Source organism: Pelodiscus sinensis, chromosome 18 (genome assembly GCF_052426305.1).
Source record: "Pelodiscus sinensis isolate ZL-2025 chromosome 18, ASM5242630v1, whole genome shotgun sequence".
NCBI lineage: Eukaryota > Metazoa > Chordata > Testudines > Trionychidae > Pelodiscus > Pelodiscus sinensis.
In genome coordinates, this window is record NC_143069.1 from 12,456,119 (window position 1) to 12,472,017 (window position 15,899).

The window sequence follows — 15,899 nt, forward strand, 5'->3', positions numbered from 1 at the left end:
ATGAAGGATGGGGCAGGGGTGAGGCCTCAGAAAAGGGATAGAGAAGCAGGCTTGGCAAGGGTATTTGGGACGGAGGTAGATCCTAGACTACAAGGTTTTTGAGCAAAACTGTCCGTTTTTGTGCAAAAACCTGTGGAGCATCCACACCTCAAATGAGCTTCCACGCAAATAAATTGACAGTAAAATGGCAGAGCAGAGGGCTTTTTGTGGTGTAGGCAAACCTCCTTCTACGAGGCATAACTCCTTTTTGTGCTACAGCTCTTGTGCAAAAAGGCAAGTGTGGACACTCCAGAGCGGGTTTTGCACAAGAATTGGGCTCCAGGGGAAAAAAATGGTGGCCACGCTCCGGCCAACTCAAATAGAACTCTATTGTTTCTGTCTGCTGTCTGCCTTTAAAGCCACAGGCACCCTGCACAAGCCTTGTGGCTAGAAGTTTGCCCAGAACAGGTGCCTTCAGCACACCGCTCTGCTTCAGCCACAAATGGCTTCCTGCCAAGCTCCCCGAGGCCCCCTTGACTCTTTCAGGAACCAGCCACGGGGGTCACAGGATCCCCCTAGAGGAACCAAAAGCCATGCCCCCACCTGGAGCAGGCCAGAAATCACCACCCTCCTGGAACTGTGGGGCGAGGAGTCGTCCCTGCAGGATCCCAGGGCCAAATGCTGCAATTCGGAAATTTACTCCCGCATGGCCATATCCCTGGCGGAGCGAGGTCATCGTGTCTGGCCCATGGAGCAAGTCTGGGCTAAGGTGAAGGAGATCTGTCAGGGGTACATTAAGGCCAGAGAGCAGAGGGGGCGCTCAGGGGCAGAACCTCAAACCTGCCCCCACTATGCCGAACTCCACTACATCCTTAAGGGAGGAACCCTCTTCCCCCTCTATTGTGGTGGACTCCAGACTGGAGCAGCCAGTAGTCCAGTGCCCAGAGGCTGTCCCCGACCTAGAGGAGATGGAGGGGCAGGTCCAGCTCCCGACGGAGGAGGAGATGGTGGAGGACAACAACCAGGACATTGGGACCATCACCCTGTCCCTGGAGCCAGTCCCTGCCACCCTGGACATCTCCGAGGCCTCCGAGGAGACTTGGGAGGGATCTTCAGGTACATTGGCACACACAGACACAGGGTGAGGGAGGTGGCCGCACAGGGGATGCGGGGCACAGTGTTGCATAGGCTGCTAGGCCAGCACATACTGCTACAGTCTGGCCATTTGCAGTGGGAGGGTGTGGCACGCAGCCACAGCAGCCAGCCCCTCAACATGCCGGGAGCCCTCTGCCAGCCTCATGCCAGGCCACAAGTCCTGCCCCCAGGGGGAGAGGCACAGCCAGTTGCAAGCAGGCTAGTCTCAAGGGTGCAGGCACAACCCCCCCCACACACACACCCCGGAGTGCTGCACAGAGCACATGGGCATGTCTGCACATGAGAAGCAGCAGCCGCTCCCAATGATAGCCCAGTGAGCTGCAGCTGTGTGTGCAGCCCCTAGGAAGGGTCAGGTGGCTCACGGCTCCTTTGCCAGCCATGAGGGGATCCACTGTGGCCGTACAGTTCCCCTGCCTGCCTGGCCGTGGTGTGTGTCCAGGGGGGAGGGAGAGGGCAGCACGGTCCTCTGGCCACCTGTGAGACAGGGACCCCTGTGACACAGGGCATGCTGTGCAGGCTGCGCATGGCCTTGCACCTGGGACATCCCCCTCCTGTGGGCTGCGAACTGGTGCAGCTGCTCACACAGAAAAGCACAGCCTTGGGGAATGTGTGTGCAGGGAGGACTGATGGCCTCTCCCTTTTCTGTATTCTCCACAGCCAGACCAGCCGGGAAGGAGGGCCCAGCCACACCACTGCCGCAGCCGCCTGAAAGAGTCTGGGGGAGCTGCAGATGAGCCAGGCCTGGGGAGGAGCTCATACAGCAACACATCGGCATAATGCACGACATCCATGACACCCAGCCGCGCAGGTTCAATGCAGACATTGAATGGTGGGAGCGTGTGTGGACTGAGACGATGTCCAGTTGCGACATTTGTAACATCCTGTCCTGCATGGGGGAACTCCCACCCGATGCAGTTGCCCCTGCCTTCCACCCTCATGCCCCTCTCCTATGGCTCTTGCCCATCCATCTGCCCACCCTGCTATGCCTCTCCTCCCTCCCCATGCCATCCCTCTTCTCCCTGCCTCCCCCATGGCCATCTCCGCTCCCCCAGATGATGCCTATTGCCTTTCCTCCTGCCCCTCTGCCAACCCTGACCCAGCTGTAGCTGCCCCTCCGGTCCAACCCTCCATTGCATGCCCTGGGGCAGCTTGGGCTCCATGGCAAACAGCAAGAAAGCAAAAAGCTGTATCATCCTCAAAAAGGTACAGGGCAAACACAACAGGCACTGCTGAAGCTTAGCTTTGCCAAAGAGGCTAGCAAGCAGGCAGAGGAAACAGAGAAGCAGCTGTCCAGGGGGGTCGCTTTAAGCACGCATCTCTGGAGAGCTCCGGCAACAGCACTCAAGAGTGACTGATGGCCTCTAGCCCAGCTAGAACTGGTTCCAGATGGATTTTATAAGTGGGAGAACATCCAATACTGTGGATGTGATCTTGCACACAAAGTTTTTGCACAAAAACTCTTGTACAAAAGGCTTCTTGCGCCAAGAAGCCTGTAGTGTAGACGTAGCCCAAGATTGCACTTAAGTTCAGAAAGTGATCTTTTGCTTAAAAACATTGGCGACCACTGATCTAGAAGAACGACTGCCGTCTCAGCTCCTATGTCCAATAGTTTTACGAGCGAATGACTGTTCACTAGTCATAAATGGAAATACACTCCTTTACCTAATCTGGTGCTCAGTGTATAGGGCACTGAAATACAGGCAGGCAGGAGGTCAAGACAATCTTAATTCCCCCTAAAGACAATGGAAGCAACCATACCCTTTATTCAACTCACTGCTGTTGGAAGAGCAAAGGAATTTTAAAACTTCATACCCTGTTACAGTGGCTCTTCGCACATGAAATAACCAATTATATTTTTATGTGGACTCTATTATTGTGAATGGGTGAAATGTGCCCCTTGCTGATGAATTAACAGGAATACAGAAAATCTTACCTTCATCAGAATGCCCGTCATCCCTTCCTAGAGGAGGAGAAGCAACAAAGGATAATTTCCATTTGACAACATTTTTCCTTTGTCATTACTATGCACACATGCACTACACCCACTGAAACTCATGACCAATTCCTATTGACTGCAATGGGAGAAGGAATACAAGTCTACTGTTTCCATTTATTCTTGTCACACACTATGATTCTCCTTGATGTCAGGCCATGCCCCATCCCTTCTTCAAAATTAGGAACTCCACCCAGTTTTGCAGAAGAAACACTCCACTGAGAGGCTCCTGGAGTTCCCAGAAGTTCCCTCATCCCCACCACTCCCACCATAGAAGATTATCTGGCCCTTAGTTCCCATGAGTTCCACTTGTGAACAGGAGTGAAAATATTGTTTATATTTTGCAGAATTACAGACGAGTTGTAGGGGATTTAGTGGTAGAGTCTAGAAATATCTGGACCCAGATCCACCCAATGGTTATGATACTTACATGGGATTTCCTTAAATTCTCCTCTTAGTCTGCTAAGGGAAGGTATTTGAAGAGGCAGAGCATGTCTACACTAGTCCCCTAGTTTGATCGAGGGAGGCTAATGAGGGCAACCGAAATTGCAAATGAAGCCCGGCATTTAAATATCCCGCATTTCATTAGCGTGTTCCCAGCTGATTGCCATTTTAGAAATTGACTAGCCTGAAGTAAGTGCCCGCGTCTACATGCGGCAGTGAAACGGGATTCCGAATTAAAGCCCTAAATTGAATTAGCTGGTAAACCTCATTCCAGGAGGAATAACAGCTAATTCGATTTAGGGTTTTAATTCGGAATCCCGTTTCACTGCCGCATGTAGTCGTGGGTAGTTACTTCGGGCTAGTCAATTTCTAAAATAGCGACCAGCTGGGAATACGCTAATGAAGCGCGGGATATTTAAATTCCGTGCTTCATTTGCTGTTTCAGTTGTCCTCATTAGCCTCCCTCGATCGAACTAGGGGGCTAATGTAGACATACCCACATTCCCTACCTTTCAGCTGATTGCCTTCACTACTGGGCTATGGGTCTTAGTATCTCTTAGTATCTCTTTTGCTCTTTAATTAAATAAATATTAAATCAATGGGAGGGGGGGCTAATACCTGATAAATTGGAAACCCAGTTTCACTGCCCACCTTTTTCTGAGCGGGAGGAGGGATTTAAAGCAAAACACCTCCTTTGCAGGAGGCTGTGATAAACAGTCAGTTCAGGGACATCCTGAGTGAAATGCTTTGAGTTTCTGTTGAGTCTCGCCCACTTGGTATAAATAATTGAAGAATTATTACAACAGGAGGACTAGACGCTGGGTTTCAGCATCAACAGATGAGACTTATGAAGCTTCCATACTGGATTATTCTATAGCCCAGTGGTTAGCACAGTAGACCCTGGTCTACAGTTGGACCTTATTTTCAATTAACCCCCACAAGATCACATTTATAAGTGGAACATCCACACTACTAAGCCTATTATTTCAAAATAATGGGCTATAGAATTCAAACTCTGTAATTATGCTTTTCATCAGGAATAACGCTAATTTCAAAATAACAGTAGCGTGGCTGCTCCAGTGCTGCTAATTTGAACTTATTAGTCTCCAGAGGCCTCCCACAGCTGCAGCTCTGATCACTCTGTCCACACCAGGTGTCTCCACTGCTCTCCTCCTCCTGTCCCCATGTGGCCAGCTGTATGAGGCCAGGATCCAAGACAGGTCTGAGCAACCCCAACGCTCCCTCAGAACCTCCAAAGGCTTACAGCACTTCTGCTAGTCCCATGGCCTCCACTGCCCAAGGACACAGAAGAGCTCTGACCTGGACTGGTGCGGAGATCCTGGACCTCATCAAGGTCTGGGCGGAGGAGTCTAACCTCCAGGATTTCTGCACCAAAAGGCACAATGCTGACATACAGGGAAGGATCACTGTCAGCCTGGCCAAGAAATGACGAAGCAGGACCCTCGGAGAGTGTTGGCTCAAAATCAAAGAGCTATGACAGGCCTACCACAAGGCCAGGGAGCACAGCACACACTCTGAGGATACACTGCACACCTGCTTCTACTATGAGAAGCTGGATGCCATCCAGGGAGGGGGGCTGATCAGCTCCCCCGTCATCATCATACAGTCAGGCCAAGACACTCCCGGTGTCAGACTGCAGGAGGGTGGGGTGGCAGAGGAGGATGACAACTACATGGAGGAGGAGAAGAAGGACAGCCAGGCGACCACGCCCAAGAACAAGGAGCTGCTCCTCACCTTGCAGCTGCCCCCTCCACCCAGCATCTCTTACAACAGAAGCTAATGCCAGATGCCCATTTTCTAAGTGGCAAATTTGATCTATATAATAGTGAGAAAGAGTGGGGAGACTCATCAAATTTAGCATTTTTAATTTACAAAAATGTCCCCTGAAAAATATTAAAAATGATTTAAAATGTCTATTGATTTTAGCAGCCATATTCATGGCATTCACAGATGTTATACAAGATGAGTTAATTTTTTGCTTTCTGTAGTCAAGCTTGATGCTCCAAACCCAGCCCATATAAAGAATATTCCCAACAATACACCAGTTGAAAAGAAACTATCTAACCCAGGTATGTCTAGCTGTTTTAATATTCATATGGCCTTCAACATCCTTTGTTTCTTCAGTAATTATATAGTTCCACTACTTTTGCTTTCTCTCCTCAATTTGAGAAGGCTACATAAATGAATGTAAACTTACCTTTTTCCATCCGTAGTTCATCTGCAAAGGAATGACATACATTTGAGCAACTACATAGTTTTGCATTTTTCTATAAGCATTAAGTGAATGACTTTGGCCTGGCACTTATGAAGTGTGAGGCATAGAGAATGCAAATGTGTAAGGAATTAGCTTTTCCTTCACTTCATCACTTCACAACCACACAAGACAACTATGAGCAGCATTTCAATTTTTAAAATGCATTATTCCTCCCCCCCCCATTATTAAGAATGAATGTGGGATCAATGGAATGAAGTCCAGCCTTAGAGTTGCTTTTCTGATTCAGGAACTTCTCACCATTGATGAACACTCCTACAGGCAACTCCCCAGGTGGCCATTGCACCCTATCCAATCTGTCCTTCCCCCCGACTGAATGCAAGGTTACACATGTGAAAGCAAACTTACCTCTTTCAAGCTGCATTTGCTCTGCAAAGGAATGACACATTTCACAAACAACATAGTTCTTGTCTCATTTTCTAATCCAGTATTTTTATGGGGGAGGAAATGGGGTAGGTGGCTGCAAGATGTGAGCTATGGGACTGTATCAGTAAAACAATGGATGCAGGTTGTTGAGGGAGTAAGGATCAAGTCCCTCCCATGTACCCTCTTCACACAAGCCAACCCTAATTAGCATTTCACAGTTTTCAAAGAGTATAATTTTGCCCTTTTATTATTCAGAATGAAGTAAAATGGATGGTTTGAAGCCCAGCATTGGAATCAATTACTGAGTCAGTTTGCAGCCTATGGCTCTTTTTGGATTCATTCCAGATCAACACTCCAGCTTGCACAGCTGCTGCAAACTTCTTCTTATGTCTGAGGCTGCATATCAAGCTGCACTGCCTTTTGTCAGAAGATGGCAGATGACATTTGCTAGGCTGAAATAGTCAGTACTGAGAGAGGTATAAATAATCTCACTGACCTTCAGAAAAAATGATATGGGTGCAGAAGAGATCAGTTTATCTCCACTCATGCATCAGTGGGGTGCTTCACTGGCTCCTTGGGAATTCTGTATCAGTTTGGAAGCCCGGGTACACAAAACTGTATCTGACTAAGGTAATTCCTACCATAGTCAGAAAGTCCAAACTTTAAGTTGACTTACTGAAAAGGTTCCTAAAATGCCACTGCATCTATTTTCCCTGTAAAAGAGCCATTCAGCTTCTGCACAGCCACCTCTTTCCCAGAACCTACGTGAATCGCTCATGTCTAATACCCAGAGGTATCCCCAAACCACGTGAAACTAGGTATTGTGTTAATTACGTAGCCTGGAGTGGCTAATCTGAGAGGTGTTCTCAAGCTCAAGAACTTTGAGTGCATTCACAGTGGCAGCAGGGCTATGCTCAATGTACAGGGACTTTAGCTATTGTTTTCTCCTCTACTACCCACTGCAAAATATCACATGGAGTGAGATGTGTCTCACTACCATTCTTACAAGAAATGGTTTAGGCAGCTGACTTCAGAAAAGGCACATTGTCTGTGATAGGTGCCTATGTTCCTGAGGGCACATTTACACAGCAGGGCAAAAGTTGAATTAAGCAATACAACTTAAGCTATGCAACTGATGTAGCTGGAGTTGAAATAGCTTATTTCAGCTTTTGGCGCTGTCTACACAGCAGGAAGTCGAAGGAAGAACACTCTTCCTTTGACTTCCCTTACTCCTCATGAAATGAGGGTTACAGGAGTTGGAGTAAGAAGTCCTCCAGCTTGCCATTATTTCAAAATAATGGCTTGCAGTGTAGACATGCTCTTTGTTAATTTTGAATAACTGACGTTATTCTGAAATAATGCTGCTATGTAGACAAACCCTGGGAGGACTAGAACTTAAGATATGCCTCTTGTTTTGGCATCTGCTTTGTATTATTTTATGCAGAGCCCCACCTGTTATGCTGGCCTTTGTGCATCCCATATGGAAAAGCATGTCACCCCCCATATATCAGAAAGGCAGCCTAGGCCATGTGGATTATATTTGGTGTCCAGGCACCTGCAAGTTAGGTGGTGCAATCTCTAACATTTCAATGCCCTTTGTGGATCTGGGCTTTATTTCCCATCCATTTCACAGCCATTCATGTCAATCATGATCAGCACTTAGAAAAACAAAGTGCATTATTTCCCCTTCCTATTATTAAGAATGAAGTAGGACCAATGCATTGATGATCAAGTCAGTTCATAGCCTCTGATTCCTTCTGGGTTCTTCATTGTTCTGAGCGCTCCAATACAGGCAGCTCACTAGGTGATGACTCCATCCCTGCCTGATGTCTCTCCCTTGCTCGAGGAGAAGGCTACATAACTGAATCACACTTACTCCTTTCCCACCGCACTTGTTCTGCAAAGGAATGACACACAACTAAGTAACAGCAGATCTTTAGCCTGGTTCTGTAAGCAAATGTTGTATAGTGCATTATGACATGGGATAGGTGGCTTTAGGGTATGAGCTACAGAGTTGCTGCAGTGAATGAATTATGGAAGCCAATTGCTGAGGTAGTAAGAAAGGGTTACTTACCCTGCTTTGTAACTTAGGTTCTTTGAGATGGTTGTCCCTGTCTGTGCACCACTTTAGTTGTCTTTGCACCCTGCACTTCGAATCAGAGATGTGTAGCAGCAGTGCCCTTGATGACCATGAATGGTCAGCAGCCATCTTGTGCCTCTCCCAACTGTTATCTAGAGTGCACAGCCATCCATTCCCCAGTTCCTTCTCCACGCTAGAGATTGAATGAAAACCCCAAAGTAGAGGGGGAGAAGGCTGGGTAGTAAAACATCCACAGGAACACATCTGGAAGAGCCTGTTACTGTACAGAGTAACCTTCTCCTGCTCTTCAAGGGGTGTCCCTGTAGGTGCTCCACTTTAGCCGGCTATGGAGCAGTGCTCCTCATTGGAGGGGAGGGGCTTTGAAGATGGACTGGTAGTGGTGGAAAGCACTGAGAGTCCAAACTGAGCATCTGTTGCAGATTGCTGTTTCAGAGCATGCTTGGTAAAATATGGATTGATACCCAAGTAGCTGATTTGCAAATGTCTGTGATAAGGGCATTATTGAGAAAAGCTACGATGTAGATAATAATGCTGAGCTGTGTACCTGTAGCTGGTGGTGTCATGACACTAGTAGGTGTTGGGACATTCATTAGTATGGTTAGTTCTGAGCTAGGGAGCTTAACTTTAGATCATGCACCAGACAGAGCCTGTCCACACTAGGTCCTTGGCTTCTTGGACAGTCTTGGTACTGGATGTTCCTGATGCTTCTTGGTCTGAGGCTTTTAGTACCATCATTAGTGGGGCAGATTTTTCTCTGAAAACCCATTTTATTTTAGGCAGCTCTCCCTGTGGCTATGAGTGAGACTGGTGTTTGGTCACCTTTTTAGGGATCAGGTGCTTAGAAATTGTCTTATTAGTGGAGTTCCTTCTGAGACTCCTGCTGGCAACTGTTGCTCAGGAGGTATCCTGGACCCTGGGTCAAAAACTGGTCTGAGACATTTCTCCATCACTAGTCATTTAAGTTAGAGGTCCCTGGCCTTCCTTGTCCTGGCAGTCAGTTCTTTACAATGAGGACAATTTGGGGAGTATAGCTCTCTCCAAGACAGTGGGTGCACTGATTGTGGCTGTCTGAAATAAGTTTCGGGAACATGTAGGTCAGATAGCATTTAAATCCAGGAGAATCAGGCATATCTGAGGATGGGCTAGCCCAGGAGAGAAAACAGGATAGCCTTTTTAAAATGTATTTTGTCATTACTGATGGAGGCGAGCCAGGTGTAGGTTTGGAAATGGAACTACACTAAATTATTTTTAATATGAAAGAAATTAAAACTAAGATTAATAGAACGGTTGAAAGGATAAAAGAAAAAGGAATACCAACTGCCTAAGGAAATGAAGAGGCACTGCTGCCAGTTCAACTCTAGCCAAAGAAGGTAGAAAAGAATCTGAGGGATGATCGGCTGTGCACTCTGGAAAGCTGCTCAGAGAGGCATGAGATGGCTGTCATGTATGTTCAACCCATCAGGTGCTGCTCTTATAAATCTTGAAGTGCAGGGCACCAAGATACCTAAAGCAGACTTTATGGAAAGTCTTGGTTCTGGACACTCCTCCATAGGGACACTCCTCAAAGTAAAAGGAACTAGTTCCTCCTATATGCCCCATTCACATAAGTCAGTTCTGATCAGTATTTCACTGTTAGAATTGTATTGTTTATCCCTCATTACTCTGAATGAAGAAAGATGGATGAACTAAAGCCCACACTTGCAGCCAATTATCAAGTTAGTTTTCAGCCTCTGACTCTTTCTGAACTCATTCGCAATGAACACTCCTGTACACACTATTGCTACAAACTCCTCTTAACATTTATGGCTGCCTAGGAGGCTGGACTGTATTACGTCAGAAGATATCTGCTACAATGATCCATGCCCATGTGCCCTCTTGATTCAAATACTGGGATGTAGGATTTATCACATCAACCTTCAAAAACAGCATACCTGCCTGTCCCCTCAGCAACACTTGTCCCAAAAAAAGGTAATGAATGTGGTGGTGCTTCACTCATGACACTCACTCTTTACAAGATCCTACATTAGATCTTGGGTCTCATATTTAAGGCTTTGCTTCCTGTGGTATCTATCAGACTGTCTATCTGTCTAACACCAAAAATTCCCTGAGGAACTAAGGAAGGCAACTATGAAAGAGTCAGCTAAATCCACCAGCCTACAGCAACTGACATTGGAGCACATTTCTGATGGCAATGAGAATATCATCACATCTTACCACTTCCAGAGAAAGTCTGATACGGTATGTCTACACTACAGCACTAATTCGAACTAACTTAGTTCGAATTAGTTAATTCAAACTAAGCTAATTCGAATTAGCGCATCTAGACTTAAAAACTAGTTCGAATAAGCGTTTTGCTAATTTGAACTAGCATGTCCACACTGAGTGGACCCTGAACCGAGGTTAAGGATGGCCGGAAGCAGTGCCAGCAGGGCATCAGATTAGGACTTAGAGCATGTAGTTGCTGTCTCAGGCTAGCCGAGGGCTGTGCTTAAAGGGTCCCAACCCCCACCCCGGACAGACAGTTCTCAGGGGTTCCCTGCTTGCAAAGCAGTCTTGGCTTGGAGTGCCCTGAATGCCCACACTGGGCACATCACAGCACTCGGCCATCAGCCCGGCTGCACTTGCCACAGGCTGCCATCCGGATGGGGGGGAGGGGGTCAATCAAGAGGCTTCAGGAGAGCTTCCACCCCGAGGAGCCCGCAGAGCCAGCCTAGTCCTCCCCGTCGGGGGCTCGTACCCCATTCCTCCCTCACCTCCTTCCACTTACCCTTCCCTAGCCCCCCTTCCTGATGTACAAAATAAAGGACACGTGTGTTCAAAAATAGAAACTCTATTTATTGAACAAAGCTGGGGGAGACTGGGAAAAGGAGGTGGGAGAGGGGAAGAGAGAGGGTGGAAGAGGGGAGGGCAACAAAAATGATCAGGGGTTTGGAACAGGTCCCATATGAAGAGAGGCTAAAGAGACTGGGACTTTTCAGCTTAGAGGAGACTGAGGGGTGATATGATAGAGGTTTATAAAAACATGAGTGGTGTGGAGAGGGTGCATAAAGAAAAGTTCTTCATTAGTTACCATAATAGAAGGACTAGAGGACACCAAATGAAATGAATGGGTAGCAGGCTTCAAACTAACAACAGAAAGTTGTTCTTCACAAAGTAAATAATCAACCTGTGGAACTCCTTGCTGCAGGAGGCTGCGAAGGCTAGAACTAGAACAGAGTTTAAAGAGAAGTGAGATCAAGTCATGGAGGTTGGGTCCATGGAGTGGTATTAGTCAGGGGGTAGAAATGGTGTCCCTGGCCTCTGTTTGTGGAAGGCTGGAGATGGATGGCACGAGACAAATGGCTTGGTCATTGTCTTCGGTCCATCCCCTCCTGGGCACCTAGTGTTGGCCACTGTCGGTAGACAGGCTACTGGGCTAGATGAACATTTGGTCTGACCCAGTACGGCCATTCTAAGCTCGGGGCTCAGGGTCGGGGGTCTCAGTGGACCACCTTGATTTTCATGCAAACCTGCTCCTGGATGGCCAGGCTGGCAGCTATTCTGCCCTAGACGGCCACTTTCCTGTGCCTAGTGCGGAGGTCGTGGATGAGGTCCACAATGTCTGCACTAGACCAGGCGGGCGCCCGCCTCTTGCGGACCCGGGCAGGCTCCCGGGATCCGCCAGCGTGGTCCCTGGAAGAGGGGGAGGGCTGGGTGGCAACGGGTGGCTGGCTCGAGCCGTGCCAGGTGCAGGGTCTGCTGGCTGGGTGCTGGCAGGCTTGCACCTAGCACGGGCACCCTAGCCAGCCCGTGCCCCTTTAAGGGCTCCGGGGCCAGGAGGGGGGCAGACAAGTTTCCCTGGTGGTGCCCAGAGTCGCCACCAGGGAAAGCTGGGGAGGGCTAGCCTCCCACTTGTTCGAATTAAGTGGCTACACAGCCCTAAATTCGAACTACTTAATTCGAACTACGCGTTAGTCCTCGTGGAATGAGGTTTACCTAGTTCAAATTAAGCGCTCCGCTAGTTCGAATTAAGTTCGAACTAGCGGTTTGCATGTGTAGCGCCTATCAAAGTTAATTTGAACTAACATCTGTTAGTTCGAATTAACTTTGTAGTGTAGACATACCCATAGCTACTTGCTTAACTTGGCTCTATCATAGCACCAAGATTCATTTAGTTTGATCCGCTGTGTAACACAGGCCATTGATCTTCCCTGAAAATAATTCCTAGAGAAGATATTTTAGAAAAATACCAACTCTCGATTTTAAATATATCTGTGTTGGAGAATACACCAGGGCCCTAGTTAATTTATGCACAAGCCTTGATAAATTTGTCCAATAATTAATCACCCTCCCTGTTTCAACTTCCAGCCATTGGCTTTCTCTGCTAGATTGAAGCGCTCATTATATTTGTTCCCCATGTACAGTGCTTACTATATTGAAGTTTTTCTAATGCTTTCATCATTCTTGATACTTTTTCCTGACCCTTCTGCAATTTATCAACATCCTCCTTGAATTGTGTGCACCAGAACTGGACACAGTATTCCAATAGAAGTTGCACCAGTGCGAAACAAAGAAGTAAAATAAATCTCTCTACTGCTACCTGAAATTTCCCTGTTTGTGTTCCCAAGGTTAGCTATTCTAGTCATGGCAGCATACTGGAAGCTAATGTTAAGCTGATTATCCACCATGGCTCCCTATTCCTTTTCAAAGTCATACTATTTCCTTATTCTGTTCTATGACTTGGCTTTAATGTAGTAGCTGTGGTATGAGAGCTAACCTTTGTAAACCTATTGCAACTTTCCACATTTAGCCCTGGTCTACCCTAGAGAGGTATTTTGAAATAACCCCCCTAATTTTTCAGAGGCGTTACAGACTAACTCGGCAACAAGAAAAACCTAAAAAACCAACAAATAGACTAGTAGCACCTTAAAGACCAATAAAACATGTAGATAGTATCATGGGCTTTCGTGGGCATAACCCACTTCAACCCTAATTTTGAAATAATAAGTAGAGCATCGACACTACCAAGCCCGTTATTTCAAAATAATGGGCTGGTTATTTCAAAATCTGTACTCCTGCTTTCCTTGGGGAATAATGCTAATTTATAAATAGTTATTTCAAAATAGTTTTAGCGTGGATGCTCTGCTGCTGCTATTTCAAAATAACAAACTAATTATTCCCCAGTGCTTCCTGGGGCTCTAAGTCGAGGTAGTGTGTCCACAATAATGGAGCCTACCTCAGACTAATTTTGAGGCTCCTCTGAAGTGTGGATATGCTATTTCAATTTTGTTATTTTGGGAATTATTATTTCAAATTTAGTTATTTCAAAATAATTTCCTGGTGTAGACATGCCATTATTTACTTAACTTTGAGAATTAAGGAGATTAATCACCGTGGGAAAAATTAAATATTTGGAAGTTCAGTGTTCTGGTCCTTTAAGCTCCCATATAATGTGCTGAGAGGTTACTCTTTTTCATTATTTAACACTCCTCGAACTATTGTGCCATATGCAAACTTCATCAGTGATCATTTAATGGTGTCTTCTAAGTCAGCAATAAAAATATTAGAGTATAGGGCAATAAACTGATCTCTGTGGGACATCACTAGAAACAATAAACCCTATGGGTATGTCTACACTACCCTCCTAGTTCGAACGAGGTGTACCGGTAGTTCGGAATGGGAATCCTAATTCGAACTACCTAGTTCGAGCCCCGTGTAGCCGCGCTGCACGGGGTTCGAACCAGCAGGGTTTTAAAAATGGCGGCTCCCCGCTTATGCAAATGAAGCCCGGGAAATTCAAATCCCGGGCTTCATTTGCAAGTGCGGTATGCCTACATTACCCCGCTAGTTCGAACTAGCGGGGTAGTGTAGACATACCCTATGGGACCTGACCATTCTCTGGCCCCCTCTTCTAACGCAATGAGGATTTTATTCTAAAAGTTATACTCCAGGAATCATTTTGGGGAAATTCTATGGTCTGTGTTAGAGGGAAGTTCATATCACATGATGGTTTTTAATGTGCTTAGGTATTTTAAATATAGTTATGTTGTATTTTATGGATAAACAAATTAATATAAAAGGTAAAATATTAAGAAAAATAGTAAAGTATAAAATGTACAAACATATAAATAGATGTAGATTAAGTAGAGAGACAGCCTTGTTTTTCATACTTAAAATCTTTTTCACATCAGAATCCCCAAAATAGGGAAACTGCTTAGAAATCTGAGCAAACTTACCATTTTCAAGCTGGAGTTGACCTGTAAAAAATTTAATTTGGTCAAGATTTGTAATTTCCTTGTTGAAAATTAGATTTTCATTACCACTGGCTACATAGATTTTAAGGTCAGAAAGTAACATCACAATAATCTAATCTGATTTCCTGAACATTCCAGATCACAGAACCTCACCCACCCACTCCTGTAGCAGAACTCCTGAAGTTCTCAAATCATAGTTTAAAGACTTCAAGTTGCAAAATATCCATCATTTATATTAATTACAGTCTGTAAGTTGCCCATTCTCCATAATGCAAAGGAAGGTGAAACACCCCTGCAAGGGTCTCAGCCAATCTGATCCTCGGGGAAAATTTCTTCCTCACCCCAAATACGACAGTTAGGCCCTGAGCATAGAGGCAAGACCCAACCACCAGATATCTGGGAAATGTGGAAGACCAGAATTGCACACAGTATTCAAGATGAGGTCTCACTCAATGCCTTGTAAAATGGTCATAACACTTTCTAGCTTTACTAGAAATACCTCACATGCCGCATTCTAAGGTTACATTAGCCTTTTTCATAGCCACATCATATTGGAAACTCATAGTCAACCCAAACACCAAGATCTTTCTCCTCTATAACTTTCAACTGATGGGTCTCCAACTTATATAGAAAAATAATCTTCTTGTAAGTTCCTGAATGCATGATCTTGCACTTTCCAATATTAAATTCCAACCCATTTCTACTACTTCAGTTCACAAGGTTTTTCAGATCTTCTTGTATTCCTACTTGAAAGTAGGAATAAGAAATCCTCCGGAAAAGGGTTTATTTTCCGGAGAATAATGTCTAGACTGGTGCTTTTCTCCGACTTTTCCCCAAGCCGGAAAAAAGCGGCAGCCATGTTAATGCAAATGCCGCGGGGGATATTTAAATCCCCCGCAGATTTGCCTATTCCAAAGTCTACATTAGCATCCCTTTTCCAGAAAGGGGTGCCAATGTAGACACAGCCTTACATATTTGAGTGAAGTGCTTAAAAGTCATATCTGACTTAATAGATTTTCTTCTGGAATGTTTCTGTGAAACACTCTATAGAACCCCACTAGAAACTCAGACCTATGGGACCTTCCCACTGACCGACCTCCCAGTCAGATTCAATGAGTATCTTCCTTCTTAAAGTGATACTTTAGGAATCATTTTGGGAAATTCTATGACCTGAGTTAGAGAGGAGTTCATATTAGATGATGATTTTTAATGTGCTTGGATATTCTAAGCATGATTATGTTATAATTTGTGAATAAACAAAATGATATAAAAAGTAAAATATTAAGAAAAAATTAAGATTAAAATGTATAAATCTATAAATAGATTGAGTAGGGA

The 15,899-nt window shown here is 45.6% G+C and overlaps 1 protein-coding gene across 5 annotated transcripts in view; it reads right to left on the reverse strand.

Annotated features, from left to right (window-relative positions):
* LOC112547760 (uncharacterized) overlaps nt 1-15,899 on the reverse strand; it is a 92,509-nt gene that overhangs the window by 16,409 nt on the left and 60,201 nt on the right. For all 5 annotated transcript variants that reach the window (XM_089770016.1, XM_089770014.1, XM_089770015.1 and 2 more), the window contains 5 exons: nt 14,547-14,567; nt 8,107-8,127; nt 6,213-6,233; nt 5,790-5,810; nt 3,068-3,094 (listed from right to left, as the gene is read on the reverse strand). In XM_089770016.1, the coding sequence (XP_089626142.1) occupies nt 3,068-3,094; nt 5,790-5,810; nt 6,213-6,233; nt 8,107-8,127; nt 14,547-14,567 (111 nt within the window). The remainder of the gene's footprint in view (nt 1-3,067; nt 3,095-5,789; nt 5,811-6,212; nt 6,234-8,106; nt 8,128-14,546; nt 14,568-15,899) is intronic.